General features: G+C 39.3%; 1 protein-coding gene across 1 annotated transcript in view; it reads left to right on the forward strand.

Moving 5' to 3' along the window:
* Window positions 1-16443, forward strand: part of chrna11 (cholinergic receptor, nicotinic, alpha 11) — a 32917-nt gene extending 16474 nt beyond the window's left edge. Inside the window, exons 8-10 of the mRNA XM_015044393.1 lie at window positions 4181-4267; window positions 6355-6464; window positions 9426-16443. Coding sequence (XP_014899879.1) covers window positions 4181-4267; window positions 6355-6464; window positions 9426-10148 — 920 coding nt within the window. The 3' untranslated portion in view covers window positions 10149-16443. The remainder of the gene's footprint in view (window positions 1-4180; window positions 4268-6354; window positions 6465-9425) is intronic.
* Window positions 16444-20529: the final 4086 nt, after the last annotated feature.

The following is a 20529-nucleotide window of genomic DNA, read 5'->3' on the forward strand; positions in this document are numbered from 1 at the left end:
TTTATAAAAAAAAAAAAAAAAAACCCCAAAAAAAACCAAAAAGTTATTTTTTTTTTTTTTTTTTTTGCTTTAATGAGAAAAGAAACATTTTATTGCCTAAAATGCAATAAAAGAGAATTTATTTTGTGAATGTTTTGTGGTTTGTTGGAAAGGATGCAGCTAAAAGTTACTTCTAAGAAAAAAGCTCCGCCTTTTCTTTTTCACTTAACGTCAGTACAGTGTAGGGCTGATCTCTTGACTAGTTTCTCAATTCATCGACTAATAAGTTGCTTGCAGACAGTGCTTAACAGGAGATTTTTTTTTTTTACAAATTTTTAAACCAGGTTAAAACTTTGCCACGAGTTCTAGGAAGTTTTTTTTTTATTTAATGGAAATATTCTTTGCACAGTTTTGACTTAATATCTACTCTAAGGGTGCTGTCCTTTCAGAAAATGGCATATTTTTGAGTCTGTATACTAAAGTTAACGATTAATCAATTACTAAATTAGTTGACGATTATTTCAGTAGTCGATTAATCCAATAAATTGTTTTAGAAAATATTAAGGCAGGCTGTGAAATTTAAATAATGCTCAGTTATTAACTGGAGCCCAAAGTAAGCCAGGTAGCTGTTCTCACATCATTATACCAGCAGCAGGTGGTATAATGTTCTCATGTTGCTTTCACCAACTTCTCACCCTACTTTCTGAATGTCTCAGCTGACATTTTTATTTTTATTTCTTTATTTGGATTCCCATTAGCCATCGCCATGACATTGCCTGCACTTCCTCAGGTCCGCACATTTAATATAGCATTAGCAACGTAGCATATTGACTCATAAATGTACAATTATGACTCTTAATTAAACAAGGCTCTTTTAAAATCTCTAGTATTGGTTACATTTACGCCTAAGTCGAAGGAAGGGCGTTCCATGTTTTCATTTGTCCAGGATTCTTGGACGTTGAGACTCATGAGACTTAGCACCACTTTTCCAGCCCAGTGTTGGAGAAACGATGTGAACTGTAGCCTCCTTGTCTCAGCAGACAGGAGGGACACGCTGTGTTGTCCTCTGCTGCTACAGCCTGCCTGCTTCAAGGTTCGATCTGTGTCCCTTCAGCGAATCGTCTTCAACATGTCAAACTGCAGAAATGCATTCTTGCTGCCACGTTGTTGACTTTTATTCACTATTTATGGCAATAAGCACTGAACAACCTATATTTCTTAACTAGTATTTCTTGTAATTCTCTAGTTCTTTTGGTGTTTGTGCGGGTTATAAATATCGATGTGTCGTTCACGAACGTTTCGATTCTTTTGTCGTGAACGGTAGAATTTGAGTTTCAGTTAGCGAGAGCTGCTCTTAGTGTTTTACAACTTAGCTTATAATGTTCTGCACACACATCAAAACTGTTGTTATTTTCATTTCATTTAAGATTATTGATACAATTGATAGGAATGGGTGGATATTTTCTATATTTAATGGTGCAGACGAGGATTTTTGTTTCTGCTAAAGCAGCTCCAGTCGATTTGTTGGTTATATATGAAAAAATATTAATGTTACCTAATACAGATTAATTTACATTTTTGTGACTTTCAAAAACTGTATTGGGAATAAATTGGCTTCTGAATGTTCAAACACTTATCTTTTTACTGACTCTTTAAAGTGAACAGTTCCTGAAGATTCAGTTCCCTTCAAAGAGTCGTAAGTCCCTTGGTTAAAACTTCTACGCAGTATTTTGTTGCTCCAATTGTATCTCATACTTTGATGTTTTAATCAGTGCTGGTCCAGAAATACAAAATGTCGAGCCAAGACAGACAAAAGAGGAAACTGAAGCAGTGTAACTCCAGAACAATCTGTTTCATCCAAGAGGAACGTCCTATAAACAGATCAAATCTCTGACTTCTCTCCCTTCAGACTGAACTTCTGAAAATAGGCCGTCTTTTAAAGTGAAACATTGTGAAATATCGCAGCGCGAAGGCACAGGAGGAGATTATCATGAGGCACAAAGGAGGCAAACTGGGAGGGGGAGAAGATGAGAGAGTAGAAGGATTACCGGATAACTACAAACAGAGCAGCGGCGGCGGGTGTGGGAAGAAGGCAAGAAAAAAAAAAAGAGTCGAGAGAAGAATTAGAAAAAGGTGATGGAGGACAGACGAAGGAAGAAACGAAGGACTGCTGAGACTGATTGTAATAGGATGAAAAGAAAAGAAGAAGTGGTGCAAAATTAAATTTTAATTTCACTATCACCCTCTTTTAGGATCTGACAGTCAAGCCGCCTGAGCATTAAAGACTCCAGACTATTATCTTGATTTTAAAGAGCAGAAATAATGACGTGTGAGAAAGCTCCAGCTTTTTAAGAAAGCACATATCAAACACCCTGAGTTCTCAGCCGCTCCTTTGTGGTTCTCTCAGCACTAATTGGCTCATTTTCGGTTTCACTGAACTTACCTAAAGGCTACTTGAACGTCCCTCTTACACCTCAGAAAATCTGCGAGCAGCAGCCTCGTTTTCACCCGTGGCTCTCCGTCGTCTCGCTCTGTAATCTAAATGGATGATAATATATTTTTAAAAGTGCTGTTTGCCTCCAGTCTGAGTGGGAGGAGACTGGGAGGGAAGCCACGGCAGCTTTGTCAAAACATTTCCTCAACCTCAATACACAATGGATTATACAGCATTTCTCCAAAGGAGGGAGAAGAAAAGCCTCACACATGCGGCCAATTAACCTATTGATGTAATTAAGGCTAGTGAATTGATTCTGGGGGAAGGCGCAGGCACTGACTTCAAGGAAAATGCAGGACGGTCACTTCCATTTATTCTGTTACATTTACTTTAGTAACTTTTTAAAAATGTATATATCCATTTGGGAGTATTTCTACTTTTACTTGAGTAATTTTATTATGAAGTATCGCTGCTCTTACCTGAGTAAAATTTCTGGATTTTCTACCCACTAAATGAAAAACAAACATGTTTTGACCAAAAATGTACCATAAACGGAGACACAAACCTGCAGTTTTTGTTAAAGTTTAATAAGTTTTAAAGAAACTGATTTGGGGAAAAAATGTTTTTGATCTGATTGTGTTACTATGACTCATTTTCATTTTTATCTTTAAAATACCGTTTCCACATAACTTTAAATTTTGATCCATTTTATGATGTAATTTTTAAATATTAAATTATTGCTGTTTTGATGAGTTACTCGGTACTTAATTTGAACCTTTTACCAAATACTTTTTCACTCCTACTTGAGGACATTTTTGGTATTTTTTGCTAAGCAAATATGCAATAAATCAGTTAATCGCATGTTAAATTGAAACAAGCTCAATCATTTTCATTTGCATTATTTATCATTTTTATCTTTTCTCTCTTTCTTTCTACCAAAAACTGGATGACAGAAGTTTCAGTCTTTTGCTTTTGTCTCACAGGACAAAACTTTTAAGAACAAATTTGTTTACAGAGACGTCATAATCTATTTTATTTCTTATTTTTGCTTATTAATTTTGGATATTTGAACGTTTTCCACTTGCGGTGTCGAATGATTATTAGAATTTAAAGTTTATTCATCTGTTATTGCATGATTGTGTCATTAATAATGCAAGATGGTCTCAAAACAACAACATTATTTTTTATCGCAATAACTTTTGGGACAATTTATCCACCTGGAAAATTAGTTTTCATGACCAGACTGAACTCTGGTCGCTGCTGATGGCGAAGCGACGTCAGGACCGAGCGCTCAGGGTTAAAGGAGCCTCCTTTTAACAGGAGAAAATTAAACATAAAGGAAGCATTTTTATTTCACCTAACAGCCTTAAAGCACTCATATTTCACCTCTAAACTCTGGGGTTTAATTGAATGCTCAGATTAGAGACAGTTTTGCCAGCAAAGCACTGCTTAAATTAAATCTGGACCATAAATGATGTGGAGGTGGATAAATGAAGAGCATAAGGTTTGTTTCCCAGCAGTGTGAGAAGAGTTTTTTCTGCCGTTTTGGCTGTGGAGATGCGGAGCGTCCGGGTTGGGACTGATTCAGTGTCGGGGCTTTAGAGAGTCATTTACATAAATCGACCAGATCCCCATCATGAGCCTTAACCATTTATCAAAACACTGAACACACAGGGAAACCTAACCACAGTATCGACTGCCTAACAAAATGTAGCTAAAGCCTCAGAAACAATCTGAGTGTGTGTGTGTGTGTGTGTGTGCCTGCAGGTATCACCGTTCTGCTGTCGCTCACTGTTTTCATGCTGCTGGTGGCTGAGATAATGCCCGCCACGTCGGACTCTGTCCCGCTCATAGGTACGTAGAGAGCGTGTTTTCTATTTTTATGTAAATTTAAATAAAATATTCATGACGTCTAGTCAACACATTCCACTAAATCAGCGTTTAAAGATTGTAAATAGGAGTTTGCATCCATTTCCAGGCTTATGTGGTCTGGCAGCCTGGAAGAAAAAGACAGAAAGCCATTTTTTTATTATTCTAAAAGAGAATCTCCATCCTCTCGATCGTCCTGTTCATCATGTGTTGTCGTCTCTCTTTATGAAGCTTTTCTATCCCATGTTTTCATCCTGTGTTTTCATCCTTCTTATTTCATTTTGTGAAGTAATTTCATCCAATTCATCATCCTTGCCTTGTTACATCATCCTTCTACTTCCTCTCTATGATGCCGTTTCATCCTAATTAATCTTCTGATTCTTCCGTACCGTCCTCATCATCAATCTTTATTTAACCATTCTATCCCTCTAATTTAAAAATGTAGAAATTAAAAGAAAAGCACTAGTTCCACTGGTGAAAATGTCGTGCTATAAGTGGCAGTAGAGCCAGTATTTTAAAGTTAATATTAAGGAATTATTGATTTAAAACAAACTCCTATATCGTACTGAAAAGTTAGTTTTGTCTTATTTCAAGTGCAGATATTTGCACTAGAAACTAGAACAAAAATATTTCAGATTTTGTGGGGTTTTTTTCAGTGTTCTTATTCACCACTAGGTGTGGATATTTATCATATCGTTTATTATTTATCGTGATAAATTTCTTATGGTAATTTAGATTTATTATGGTCATAATAAATTCCAATTAATGATGTTTAAAACAGTTCGTAATGTCAGGATTGTTAGTTTTACTATTTTCTTAACTGTTTTTTCAATCAAAGCATCAGTAAATATTAATAAATTTGAAAATATGATTCATCTGATGCAAATAACACATATTTATGTGACTTTATGTGAAGAATCTCATTACAAATTGGTGTTTTCCAAGAGCAGCATTTGTGTTTGTGTCAGTTACCTAAAAAGGAAGTAATAAATTATTATTATTAAACTTCAAGTCCACATCACCCAGCCCTGCATCCGACAGTTTCCATCCGATTTATCTTTCTGTCATCTCTTCTCAAGATTTCACTCATTTTTGTTTCAATATGTTCAAACTTTTCCCAACCAAACCAGCGCCGTACTTTCAGCTTAGAGTCACATTCAATCAGTCTAACCCTTAATTACATTCAAATTTAATTTAAATACAGCAAATCAATTCAGTACATTATCTCTCTCCCAGCGAAATCCATTTAATCTTCTCTCTCTTCTTCCTGTTTTGCTTTATTGCTTTTCGGTTTAAATCGTCTTCTTCCCAAAATCTCCTCTCCTTTAAACCAGTAAACTAATATTGGTGTGTTCTGGTCATTTATAGCAAACCCGTTGTCCAGTTGAGCAACACGGTGATTTGCAGCTAGTCAGGTTTACAACAGAGAGCTTATTTATCGCACCTATATGCTACTGTAAGGACATTTTATGCTGTCATAACATACAGCTACAAGGAAGCAGCGCTAAGAAAGATAACCTAAAAAAAAAAAAAAAGCTGAATTTACACAAGCCACCTGCTCACCCTGAAATTTAAGGGGCTAAATTTATTGTGGCCACGGTGCAGAAAATTAAAGACAGGACAAACTTCAGCCAGAAACGGATGCAAATCTCACCCTAAAGACACAACACCTTGTGTTTAAAAGCTTCAGAAAAATCCTCAGAGTGCTGCTCTCAGCATTTTTCTTGTATAAAGACAAACTGCTCTCATCTTAATCTGTTTGATTTTGCTGACATGAACAGAACGAATGAGCAGGGCCGTAACGATGCCATCAAACCTCAGTTACCTTGGGAAAAAAAAGTAAATTTGAATTGATTCTCCTCTTGAGAATGTGAATATGTTTTAAGTATTCAATCTTTGACCTCACAATGCTTGGAGAGAAATAAAACTTTACAGAAAACTCCAGCACCATGAAGGCAAATGACTGAGATGTTAACCTTGTAGATGTTTTTCTTGCTGCTCTGACTTGAAACTGAATTATTTCACAGCTTTCTCCTCCTCCTCCTCCTCCTCTTCCTCCTCCTCCTCCTCAGGTCAGTACTTTGCCAGCATAATGATCATCGTTGGGATGTCCGTCATTGCCACAGTTGTGGTTTTACAGTATCATCACCACGATCCAAATGGAGGGCACATGCCGAAATGGGTAAGACACTTTACAACGTACAGATCTGGGAAAAATGAAGAGTCCACTGCACTGAACCCCATTGAAAACCTCTTGGTTATTCCACCAAATACTGATTTCTGAACCCGAGTTAAAACATTAGTTTTGTTGTTTCTAAATGAACGTGAACTTGTTTTCTTTGCATTATTTGAGATTTAAAAGCACTCCATCTTTTCCCTTATTTTGACCATTTCTCATTTTCTGCTAATAAATACTAAAGTTTTGCTTGGAATTTCGGCCACATGTTGTCAGTAGTTCATAGAATAAAAGAACAATGTTTCATTTTACTCAAACATATTCAAGGTTTCCCCCAGAAAACGTGTTAAGCCCAGTGGTTGGGTGCTAGGGCAGCCATTCATCCGGCAGCCTGTCGTGTTTCTGAGTCAAAAAATACTTCAAGTTGACATGGAATTTAAAAATATCACTTGATAATTACACACCCGAGCACTAACTATAAAGTCTTACAAAAAACAAACATTTTAAAAAGACTTGGATAAATAAGCAATGCTAAGCCTGGTCGGGGCACAAGTAAAGCCTGGTGGCCCGCCAGGCTTATAATACACTTAGGGAAACCCTGATATACCTATAAAAAGTAAAATCAGAGAAACTGATAATTCTCAGTTTTCTCTTAATTTTTTCCAGAGCTTTATTTTCATCATGTTTTCTCTTTTCAACCTTCCTGTTATAGTAATCTTACTTTTGTTATTCCACTGTTCTGCCCAGCTCAGTTTCGTTAGCGCACCGTATGCTGCGATGCCAGATTCTCTTTTTATTCGCCGACTTCATCGGCAGTGACTCATCCAGCAGCAGCAGTCTTCAGTAGCGTGTTCATCAAATGCCTCGCCACAGACTACAACAGGAGTGCTTTTCAAAGCACTCTGGATATGTGGGTGTACTCGGTTTGACTCACTCCCTGCTTCTGTTTTTCTTACCTTCTGCTCAATGCTGAAAAAAATAACATGCCTTTATGAAGAAAGTTAGTTCTGACATGCATAATTTATAGTAGAAATTGAAATGTGGATGGGTAGTGTAAAATCCAGTCATATTTTAAAAGCATGGATTCACTTTTTTCTGCTTTACCTGCAAAAATGAGAACCTTCAATTATTGATATGTGGACAAGTTTGCTGACTGCTTGTGCAAGCAGGTGCTTTATGCATTGACATATCGCAAGGACGTTCTGTTGATGAATGGCCTGTGTAGACAATGCGACGCCCAATTAGCAAACTAATTGATGAGCTTCAGATTAGGACAGTTCATAATTAGAGCGCTGCACAAAAACAACACCAGCTGACTTCCAAAGATGTTCTGCAGACACTAATTGAGCAGTCATTTGGACATTAGCTCTCATTTAGCAGCCAGACTCCCATCTGGATGCTGCTGGGTCATTCTGCCCTTTCAGGACACGCTCAGGCTTTTTTTTTTTTTCTTCATAAAGGATTGGAGAGGATGAGTGGAGCAGAAGTTTTAAATCCGAACCAATTTGTGCTGTTTTTATCTAACGCTGTAGCTCACTAAAACACTGCTCTACAAGCTCATAAGGGCAATAAAACAGTAATCACACAGCCTATCTCAGTGAGTCCACAGTTTGAATTTAGGGCTACATTTGAAAGTAATTGAGAGTTTCTTTTGATAATCTAGAAAAGGCATAAAGAAAAAAATAAATCTTTGTCTTTTTTTTTTCTTTGCCTCGGGCGTTCTTACCGACCAACACTGGAAACCGAGACCAAACTGCTGCAGAATGAAACAAACCACAACGCTGGAAGCAGTCGGCATCTGAAATCAAACAGGCTTTTAGAACAGCTTCGTTGGAGCTCTGAGAGCATCAAGGAGAAATGATTTTAGTATATTTATAATACCTTATTCATTGATATTACAGTCAATTCTTTGAAAGTGTTGATTCTCTGTGAAAATGTTCACATTTTTCCTGTAAGACTATCATGATGTGGTAGCTGTAGGTGGTGAGGATGAAGCGGTTGAGTAGTGATGATGACTTAATGATAAACGCAACAATCCAGGCAGCACAGATGAGCAGTGGCAAAAGCTCTGAGTCTGGTAGCAGCTGGTAAATCATATGACAACTGGGAGACGGTAGACAGACACGAGACGAGGATCTGACAAGGAGCAGGGAACACAGGTGTGATCAGATACACAGGGAGACGATCAGGTGTAAACAATCAAGGGGTAGACGGGACAACACAGAGACTCGACAGAACACAGAAACCTAAATAAGTACACAGAAAAACCCAATCCTTACAGAGACCACATTTTGCATTTCATTTGCTAGAACAACACAAAGTAATGAGTAAAAATCTGGCGTACAGTTTTTTATTCACTTCCCTTAATTTAATTAATAGTTGAACAACTCTTCAGGGATGTTTTGACTAGAATGTCCCGAATGTTCAGTCACAATCAATGGGCACTGCGCCGTGGTCTAGCAACTCCAGTCAAGCCCAACCCCGTTACCTAGCAACCCAAGCGGCGCTCCAGCACATTTGGTCAGCTGGTTTTACTGCTGCTTAATGGCTGCTGGAAGGGACAAGTCCTTTGTTGTTGACTTACTATTCAGAACAACTCGCTGCACTCTTGTTGGTTGTGCAGGAAGCTCCACTTCTGCTTTTCAAAGGTGTTTGGGTGTATAATTGTACATCTGTTTGCAACCATTTTCACATGCAAGTGTAAGCATTGAGTAGGAGGCGTGGCCAGCAACTCAATGCTATTTGGATTTAAAATGACAAGAAGTCTGCAAAACTGAGCAGACTGAAATCTAATTACCCAAGAATCATTTTGTGCAAAAAATGTAATGCACATGTTTTTTTTTATAATCCAAAGACTCATCCTGACCTGTTCAAGGAAGCACAATAGATCCCCTTGATTGTATTTTTTCAGGAGAATGAGTAGTTGTGGAAGGGTTTGTATCTCAGTGTTTCTTTTTTCTCCTGCAGGTGCGTCTCGTTTTGCTGCAGTGGGTCGCCTGGTTCCTGAGGATGAAGCGGCCAGGGGAGAACGACGATCCGGAGCGACCGCCCTGCGCCCCGCACCTACGCCGCTGCTCCTCGGGATCACAGAGCGGCAGCATTCCCAACCCTCCCGACCCAACCCTCCACCCGCTGCACCCGCAGAACCTGACGCCTCTCCAGACGGGGCCCCTCCACGCGGGACACCCTCACCTGCAAACCAGCGCCAACAACAACGGGAACCTTCTCTACATGGGCTTCCCGAGCATCGAGGACTCTTCGGTGCTGTCGGAGCCCGTCCAGAGGAACAACATCTCCGTAGGACCTCCACGGGTGGCAGGAAGTCCGCCTCCTCACCTGTCGTCGCAGTTCTGCAGCTCCCCTCCGCCTCCAACTCCCAACATGGACACAGTGGGGTGTCCCAGCACTGTCTCTAGTGGTGGGGGGTTTGGAGGGGGACCAGGAGGGTGCTCGACATCTGTGATGGGCGACCCGCAGCTGCAGGCCATCCTGGAGGAGGTGCGCTACATGGCAGACCGTTTCCGAGAGCAGGACGAGACCGAGAGCATGGCTGACCAGTGGAAATTTGCGGGCGCCGTGATCGACCGCCTGTGCCTGGTGGCGTTTAGCGTCTTCAACATCATCTGCACCATCTCCATCCTCATGTCGGCTCCAAACTTTGTGGAAGCTATTTCTAAGGATTTTGTTTGAGGGGGCAGAGGGGAAAACAGGAAGAAAAAAAAAAAAACACACACGCAAAGGAACGTTTTGGAGAAAATTAAGTATGGGATGTAGAACGGAAAGGGCTCTGATCCAAGGAAACACGATTTCCAGCAAACTGTAAGCGCTGTGATTTGTGATTGCAAGGATCTGGGGGAATGGAAAGAAACTAATGGTTTTCTTTGCAATACCTGCTGTTTTGTAACCAAAAAAGAAGAAAACAGATGATGAAGGGAACATGGGGTGAAGTTTAAATGAAATTAGAGTGCAGGGTGCTTTATCAGATTCTTGACAAGGTGAAATTGGTTTTTGAGGCCGATTTGAAAAGGACTTTTGTTTAAAATTAAAGGGAAATATGAGTCTGACAAGGACGCCAATGCAACCTGAGGTAATGACGGTCTGATGTCAGGGAAGACTGTGGGCATAAAAGAGGAAGAAGAGACAGACAGATAGGCAGCGACAGATAAAAGAGACGGATATGTGACTGTTTCATTTCCTCAGTTATGGGAGACAGCCTCTTAGTCCCACAGGTGGAGAAAATACTGCATCACTCAAAGTGATGTGAGAAGAAGAGGCTTTTACAAGGACACAAAACAAAGAGCAGACGTGAAGGACATACACTGTCCCTCTGGGAACCTGAGACAGGCAGAGTTTTGGGAAGCTGCTTGATGCTCGGATGCACAAAAGATGACCGAAGATCAAGCGCGTCGCATCGCACAGGAACTCATCTATTATTCAATCACATTTCAGCTAATGACAGTGAAATTGAAAGGCTTTGGATAATCCTTCAGACTAACAAGCTTCTCAAAGATGAACTCCCATCTCTGCTTGTGAGCCACTTTGAATCTCCGAGACCTTATCTCTGTGAGACGATTGCCAATCAGAACGCTCCCCAGCGGCTCGCTCTGTGTGCGGCGCGCGTCCCGACCCGGAAACTCGAATTAGCCGCTCATCAACAATGCAGCGGCCCCGTCGCTGTGCCGCTGCGGAGACCGATGAAAATTCACGCACCGGTTACTTAACTGCATCTGGCAGGTCATAACGGACCAACGACACTCATTGGATTTCATATTAGAGGTTTAGTAACTCAGGCAGGAGGTCAGGGCTCAGAAAGGACACCAGAGGCAGAAGGAAGAAGATCATTAAACGTAGAGGAGCAGGCTCTTGTTAATTTCCTCTGACTGGTTTGCTGCTTCTTGACAGTTTTAATTTCAGAATATTTTTATGAAGTTTAAAGAATATACGAGAGCGCAAATCAACACCACAGCCTTCATGCAGGGATTTTCAGCAAAATATAGCAAGTCTCTCTGCTGGCAGTTTGAATAGAAACATCATCTTAGCTGGGCTTAATTCAGAAATATTAATGTGGTAACAATGTTTATTTATTATACAATTCCACCCTAGTTTTTATTTATACCACAGTGGCTTCTAAAGGTATTCATACATCTTGAACTTCACATTTTATCCAGTTGCAACCGTAAACTCAGAGGAATTTCAGTGAGATTCTAGCTTTGGATTTGTTTTCAGTGTCAGTACTTTGTAGGACCAAAGCATCTTTAATCAGTCAGACTTTACTCTATTTAAATACTTTAATGTTTTTTTTTTTTTGCCAGTTCTCCTCTATTTGGTGCTATGCGTCTAAAGCCATATTGATAACAAAAGTAGTGCATTCAATTTTTTTCAGAAAGGTTTTCTAATTTGCACATTACATGTTGAATTAGGTGTTTTTTTTAAAGCATACTTTTTCTTTTTTTTTGCGAGTGATTTACACCAAAAACTTATTTCAGAAAATAAACTTTCCTCTCACAATTGAACTTCAAACTGTGTTCATCGATAGTTAATGTTTAGATTAAAAGCTAATTATTTGGACTGGAACTCACGCATTCATGGAAAACATTAAGTGCATCTTCATTTCATATAAATTGGGATGATAAAAGATTTATTCTTCATCTAGTTAAAAAAAAACACTGGAATCTAACTTCAACAAATTCTAGATTACCGTTTTAAAAAAAACTGAAGAGCTGTTTCAAAATCACGAACAACCTACTTTTTGCAATACTTCAGTCTCTGACATCGTAGTGGAGGGTTTTTGACCCTCTCTTCACAACAAAGTTGCTTCAGTACATTAAGATTTGCAGACATTTGTTTCTCCCTGAAGGCCCCAGCGCAGCATTTCAATCAGCCCCAGGTCTGGATCTTGGCTCGTCCGCTGCAGCACCATAACTCTTTTCTTTCTCACTCATTCTGGGGAGGATTTGCTGCTGCATTTAGGATCGTTGCTGCTATCCTGTTTGGTCTCATCTGTCAAAAGAACCTTGTTTCCGTAGTCTTGTTCACAAAGTCATGCTACCAATGTTTTTTATAGAGAAGAGGCTTTTCTCTTGGCTTGTACTATTATTATGTAATTTCAACCTGCAGTATGCTAGTTGAAGCCTTTCTGATGAAGCTTTTTGGTTTATCTCCTCCTGGGAAAATTGGCAGCTGTCCTAAATATTTCACAATGTTAATAATTTCCGTAATGCCTCTCAGGTTAATGGGCAGCAGCAATTACTTCCTGGTGTTTCAGTCAAGTGATTTTTTTTTTACCAAGACAAATCAGTTTTTCCTTCTTGTTTTACACGGATTGTACATCTTCAGGCCGATATGTCACAAAAAACCAACTTGATTTTAATGTTAAGGGTTACTGAATATCAGTTTCCAATAAGAAAAAAGAGATTCTGCTTAAAACAAAACAACAATCGACCTGAATTTCTTTTATATTTTAGTCCCAAAGTGTACAAATCACTACATAAACTACCTTCAAACTGTCAGCAAAGATACAAAATCTAATTGTTATAGAAGAAGCAAAACAAGAAAAACCTTTAAAACTAGAGATTGGCATCATGAGAAATATTTTTGTCACATCAACAAATCCAGTTGGATTTCATTAAAATAGTGAACAGAAATGCTGCGTGTTGCAGTTTCAGCAAACGTCCCTCAACGTTTCAGCTGCAGATTAATTTACATCTGATGCTCTGGAGAGTTTTTACAGCAGCTGGATGATGTATGTGGGACTGATTGGGAATAAAACAAGAGCGCCTCCATTCATCCTAATAGGAAAACATGACCAGTGCAATGTGTGGCTTATTAATGAGCTTCTAATCATGTTATGACAGGAGGAAAATAAATCTCAGCGCTTAGCCTCAGGCTGTGTTTATTGGTGTTGGACAGATTTGCTGTTTGGGGTTTTCATTGGATCTAGCGACATGTATCTACATTTATTGCCACTTTGATTTATTTAAGAAAGCCATGAATATTTTTGTAGTTTTCCTGGAAACGTTTAAGCTAGAAGTGGCGGAAAAGGATTCTCCAGACGACTGAGGAGGCTCAGTGGTGAAGTTGAAGGAACCTACATTCATTTTGTGAACCTGGAGAAAAGCTACAGCTGCTGGTGGGGCATTTATCATATTGTTTTTCCTTTATCGTGGTACATTTCTTATGAAAAGTTTGAGTTATCGTCTTCACAATAAATTTCAATTAATGATGTTTCAATTCCCCCAAAGCTGTTCATATTGTCGTAATTTCTATTTTTACAATTTTCTCCGCCAATGAGATCAATAAATAAGAATACATGTAGAAATATGAGTGAATCCAAATACTGTGTGCAGTTTAGTAATACACATCACACTTATTTATGTCCTGAAGACATACATTTCAAATGGCTATGATTTTCAAGAGCAGTGTGTTTTTGGGAGTTTTTTTTTTTTATTGCTGTGCCCGTCAAAAAGAAAAAATAAATAGTATCGTCATGTTTATCGTTATCCCAATAGTACCACCAAATATCCTGATGAAACTTTGTCCATATCACCTGCCCCTGGATACAATCATGTCCCCCTGAAACATTTTGTTGGGAGACTTTGAAAGGTTATCTGGTGATTGTATTTCTAAATATGCGTTCCCAGATAAAAGCCAAGCTCATGAGCGTGAGATCGAGTATCTTGGTGTCCATTAGTGATGGCAGGATGTAGCTGCCAAGTCTGCAGAATTATTAGTTCTGCTTCAATCTGTCAAAGTGAAGGAAACTTAATTTATCGGCCCGTCCATGGTCCAACAACCATTCCAACTGTAACCTAATTTCATCCCAGATTAAAGTGGATGAAATTAACTTCTGCAATGCAAAAACACAATAATATTACCAACTATTTTTGGTCTAGTCCAAATATCTTAGTAATCTTGAAATAGGACAAATCTAACTTACAAGCTACAAGCAACAGACAGGAACTAGTTTTAAGTAAATAATTCCTTAATATTGATGAAAAAGTTCTAGTGAAATAATCTGCCAGTGGAACAAAACATTTTCTTTCCATATTAAAAAATGAGGTGTCGTGTTGCACTGCTATATTATTTTACTTATAACCAGTATTTTTTAAATATATTTTGAGGAATTATTGACTTAAAAGTGTAGTAATTTGGACGCCATCCAGCAGAGGGCGCATGGTAATCCTTAACCGGAGCCGTTGTTACAGGATTAAAGATGGCGGAGCTACACCAGAACTGGAAAGAGAAATGGTCCATAAGTGTCTGATACAAAACGTTCTTTATGCGGTTCTGTTTTGAAAATATAAACAATCAACAAGATCCTTAAGTTTCACCTTAATAGCGCTCATTCAGCCTCGCTGTGTAGCAGTTCTAATCATTCAAAAATGACTAATTTTCTATGAAGCGCAGGTGTAATGACAGAAATAAACGGGCCGAATAACAGAAAAATTGTAACGATTGGAAGAAGCGCGGTCGATTTTGAGGGCTGGTGAGTTAATGCACCTTATGGAGTGAAATTTTAACTTTCCTTCAATCCACATCAGTGACAGACGGTACTTCACAAAAGTACTGATTCTGTACTTTGTTCATGGGGGATTCACAAATTCTTTTCATGTTTTATTTTCCTGTTCAGCAACTTAGAGGTTCCCATTGAGAAAGTTTATTCAGTCAATGTCTAATGATGTTTTCTTTTAATTCAGCAAATGTAGCCCTTCATGTTATGGAAAGACCTTCAGCCCTCTTGATACAGGAGAAAACTCAGGTTGAAAAGAAGATGGCCGCTTATGAATTAATTGTTAGTCGATTAATCAACTTTAAATTGATGATTAATAGATAACTTGCATCGCTGCTGAAAGAATGATCTCTGGTTGTTCTCGCTGAACTTCACTACCCAATCTCACGGGCAATATGGATGGATAAACACCGGCTCTTACCTTGAAGGCCAACCACGTACATTCCTGTCTCTGGCTTCAAAGTGAAGAGCGCCTCTCTTCTTCTGCTGTCTTTCTGTCTCTTCTTCGTCTAACTCAATTCCACAAGCAGGGAGAAAGTAAACTTCCTGCCTGAGGGTTTGTTAAAGGTTATTCTCCTTTGAGCACATGCTGACACTCACATCTGTACAGAGAAAATAAAATATTCTCTTTTTTCCTACGTCTCGCAGTGCTTGTATTCCTGCCTTGTGACTGTCCCGACACCCAAAAAGAGGAGAAAAATGACAGTAAGGGGGAAAGAGGGAGACAGGAAATGCTTATGTGTCGGTGGGAGTGGACAGGATCTTAATTGATCACTAGTTCAGGAAGGAAAAGAGGTGGGGGGGGGGATATACTGGGAAGGTGCAGAAGAGGAAAGGAGGGTTAGGAAAGAGTGGCATCCTGGGTAATCCATCAGATTTATGGGAGGACGGTGGCAGCGGAGATGTGCGCCCAGACAAGTATAACTCAGTCACCGGCATCAAATTAAAGGTCGCTGCACTTTATCACACCCAGAGGGAGAAATATATACTCCAGAAATAAACAGAAATTAGAAACATATCTCTGTGCGTCCACACGCCCATTGAGGGAAATGGGGTTTATGTGCGGCCTTCACTGTGTCACTCAGTCAGTGTGCCAGGATGAGTAAAGAGTCACCGGTGTATTTATAGTAGTGCGCCGGTCCTCATTCAGGCCGGCCAAGGCTCCCTGCCTGATGAGCTAACTCGGCGGTGGAAAAATGTGCAGCGCCAGCAATCTGGCAGCACTTAGATTTACTGTGTTCACTCAGATGGAAAAAAAAAAGGAGAGGGAGGCTGTGGGTGTCCGTGGGGAAGATGAGCCTACGGGTTTGCCGTACGCACACACTTAAGCGGTTGTTCATTTATTTTTTACCCCCCAAACCTACTCTTATTTACTCCAGGGGTTAACCAGCCTCTTGCGGCTCTCAAAGATTTAACTACTGCACATTTTACAAATCAGAGGCACCTTAGGAAGACAAACTTTTGACAAACTCAAAACACCTTGCGTACAACCGATCCATAAAACGCTAATTGTACAACGTTAACGCAGCCAGCCGGTGTGTTGGCACACCTGTTCCCTCTCTAACAGTCCCGCTACGGCGCGCTGCGGCTGCCTGCTTGTGTACCAACAATCTTGCGGCTGAGGTTTCGATCAATGCCTTTTAATTACCAGAGGCCCAAAGCGCCGGTCGATAGAGCTGACGAGAAGCAGAGAGAGGGAGATTCTCCAGACGTTGATTGATGCCCGCCTCTCCCTGAGAGCCTAATGCCTACAGATGTGTCGTTAGGCCTGATTAATCCTGCCTGGCTGTATCCACTGGTTTTACAGACTGTCCTTTAACCTGCTCGGGCCGCTGTGGTCACGGGGTTAAGTGGATATGAGGTGTTCACCCACTGGGACACTGGCCCGTTGCAACCAATCAGTCTGCAGCGACTCCCTTACAGAGTTATTCTGTTTTTCCTGTTTGGTACAAAAAAAAAAGAGTAGTTTTCAAATGATTGATTAATTTATAGGGTGAAAAAGAAGCTATTCAAGTCAACCATGTGATAAAGTAAATGCCTCTTATTTCTGTAAACATTCGGTGCTTTACATCGCCCTTGTTTGCAGCATTTTGTTAAATAAAGGTGGCCTAAAATGTTCATTATTTATTTATTTTTTGCATAAAATCAGTCTTGGATAATGAGATTTTAATTTGCTCAGTTCTGTCTATTTTGAGCTGTTTAAGGCCTCTTATCACTTTAAATCTGAACAATCCGCTCCTGGTCACACCTCCTCAACTCAACATTTAACACTCGTGGGAAAATGGCTGAAAACAGATGCACAATTATACGACCGAACAGGTTTGAAAAGCAGAAATGGAGCCTCCTGAACAACCAACCAGAATGCATCAAGTGGTTTCTCAATGGTAAGTCAACAACAAAACATTTGTCTTATCCAGTAGCCATTGTACAGCGCATAGAGCTGGAAAAGCAGCTGACCAAATCTTCTGTAGATCTCTCTGGGTTGCTAGGTAACGTGGCTGGGCTCAGCTGGGGTTGCTAGGTAACAGAGCGATGATTGGTGATTCTGACTTAATAATTGGGAAGTTTTTGAAACGGCTCATTTTTCAGACAAAAAAAAAACAGTTGGGTGTTTTTTTTTTGTTTTTTTTTAAAGCGCCTTGTTTATTTTTAGAAGCAGTTGAGACCAAAGTAAAAGTCCAAAAACATCCAAATGTGAATTTTGAATAATAGGTCCACTTTAAGCAACACTGGATGTTTTTTTTAATGTTAATGCTGAAGGTCACATCAGTTGGATTTAAGCCCAGGCCTTAAATCCAACTTGCCCAGGGCACAGAAATATTTTTATTCATTTATTTATGAGCTTAGTTTTTCTGCTGCATGACCCACGTTTGCTTCAGATTAAAGTAAAAAGAGCTGAATTTAGGGTTCTATCAATTATAGAAAGTTATATTAAGTAAGTAAAGAAGCAAATCAGCCCCAGTCCATCACACTACTGCCACAATGTTTAATGATTTGCATGAAGTTTATTTTTCTGAAATGCTGCAGATTCATTGCATAAACAGAGATTTTTTTCTTTTTAATTCCACTTTTGTTTTCTTATTCCACAGAATATTTTACCAAATATCCTCTGGACCATTAAAATGTTTCTCTTTTATGTGAGACATTTATCTAAAATTCATATATAAACAGCTCTGGAAAACAGTAAGAGACCTCTTAAAATGATCAGTTTCTCTGATTTAACTTTTTGTAGGTATGCATTTGAGTAAAATGAACTTTTTTATTTTATTCTATGAACTACTGACAACATGTCTCCGAAATTTCAAGCAAAAAATGTATTTATTATCAGAAAATGAGAAATGGTCAAAAATAAACAAAGAAATGCAGTGTTTTCATACCTCAAATAATGCAAAGAAAACAAGTTCATATTCATTTAGAAACAACAATACTAATGTTTTAACTCAGAATAACCAGGAGGTTTTTAATGGGACTCTTCTTTTTTTTTTTTCCAGAGCTGAATATATTTCAGAAAATGCTTCATGTTTTCAAAGTTTCCCTTAATTCACACACCTGACTTCAATAAAAGGGTGATTATCAGGCTTCTGCAGCACTTAATAACATGGTGAGGAGGTGATGCGTTCACTTGATGCAGGAAATATCTAAAACATGAAAGACAAACATGTAAACGCAAAGTTGAGTGGAAGGAAAAAATGTGCATCCCCCACACAGGGATAACTGCAGCCTTGAGGTGTTTAGGGTTAAAATATTCACTGCACTGAGCACAAATACTGTACAGTATTTGGACAAAGTCCAGCTTTTAACATACTTTTATTTATTTTTACTAGTCTTAACTTTTTGACTCAAAGTTTTCTGAGAAACCTGATGTTGGAGTTTCATTACCTGAAGGTCGTAATCATCAAATTGAACACAAATTACATTCATGGAATAAAAGTTTGACATTTTGAGCGACACAATAATGCATTTCCGATGATTCCAATTTACTAACACGCACCTCTCAAGACGAGAGAAACAAATGACTATGAAGGGGGAGGGGGGAAGTCAGCCTGCACTCATTCTCTTCCTGTTTTCCATAATGTGACCTCGGTCTCCACTTTCACACGCTGAAGCATCATCCAGGATGTTTCTTCTTCATGCCCCAGTAGGTCAAAGGCAACACAAACCAGCCTGAGATGTTATGGGCTCTAATACGATGTGATGGATCTGCCTGGTAAAATTCACTGAAGATGGATTATCCATACGGCCCATTTTATGGAGTCACTGATAATGTTACAGAAAAACGAACGCTGACTGCTGTGGCGTGAAGCATGAAGGCAAAGTAGTACTACTTTTTTTTTTATTCCACTCTAGAAATCATGTTTAAATAACAAACACAATGTTGCATGCATTTAAAATCTTGTGATACTCGCTTTAGTTAGAGGGAATATTCATGTTCAGCGCTCCTCTCGGGAAAAATGCTGTAATTCTGTGTAAGTGCCATGGATTTTTTATTTTATTTTTCCTCAAAGAGCTAAAATAAACAGAGATAATCTGAGTCTTCTGGTTCGGTTCTGAGCAAGTATATGCGATTATGCAAGCGCAGAGAGAGGGGGGGAAGGCGCGGTTACATAATGTTATTTAAGATTCTAGATTCAGCACAAGGAGAAGCTACTTCTGCACACCGAGCGAGGACACAGGAAAGAAAGAATAATTGACTCCAGCAGACGAAGACGACGAAGAAGAAGAGTGCCGGAGGTAACTCGTTTTGGAGAGGCTCCCGCACCGGAGCTTCAAGACAAGTGGACAATAAGTGGACTTGACACATTTTTCCTCAGGTGTGACCACTAGATAAGCAGCAGCTCTGAGGTCATTATTCCAGTCTGACAGGGAAAATTGGAGGCTCTTTTCGGAGGAGAGGTGTTCCTGTTGTAAGACGGGGATGTTTCGCTTTCACCTCCTCAAACAGCAGCTGGAGATCCTCATTAAGTTCCTGGTGTTAAATTATCTGGAGCAGATATCAAAGTTTCTGCTGGAGAGTCAGTGAACAGAAGTACTAGGGTTTCTTTTAGCTGTGATTACAATTCATTTAAAAATGCAAACAGAAGTTGACTCGCGACTTTACTGTACAATGAGGAGAAACTGAATGAACATAGTAGAAACTCCATTTAGATAAAATGTAAATGGGAATGCTACACACACACACACACCCCTAAGGCATCCTTACTCTGTGTTACTGACATCGTGGAGATTCCTTCACACGTCTACATCCCGGAATAGCACCTGACCCAAACTCTTGCCCGAGTTGTTCTTGAAATCTGCCTTTGAAATACAGTCATGAAGCCCTTTTATCCCCAAGGCTCCTGAATGAAGCAATACAAGAACTTCTGGGTTCTGGACCTCAATCAAATTATGTATTAGTGCATACCTGGGTCGCTCTTCTGCTTTTGTTTCTTATGTTTGGTAAAATAGTCAGCATTAAATTGTCTGCGAAAATTAATAAAAATAAATATAATAAGTCACAGACTGTTCCTAGCACTGTGCAATGATTAATACATGAATAATCCTAATGAATTAATTGTAATTAAA

Source organism: Poecilia latipinna, unplaced genomic scaffold (genome assembly GCF_001443285.1).
Source record: "Poecilia latipinna isolate Pla-1442-1.1 unplaced genomic scaffold, P_latipinna-1.0 Scaffold673, whole genome shotgun sequence".
Taxonomy (NCBI): domain Eukaryota; kingdom Metazoa; phylum Chordata; class Actinopteri; order Cyprinodontiformes; family Poeciliidae; genus Poecilia; species Poecilia latipinna.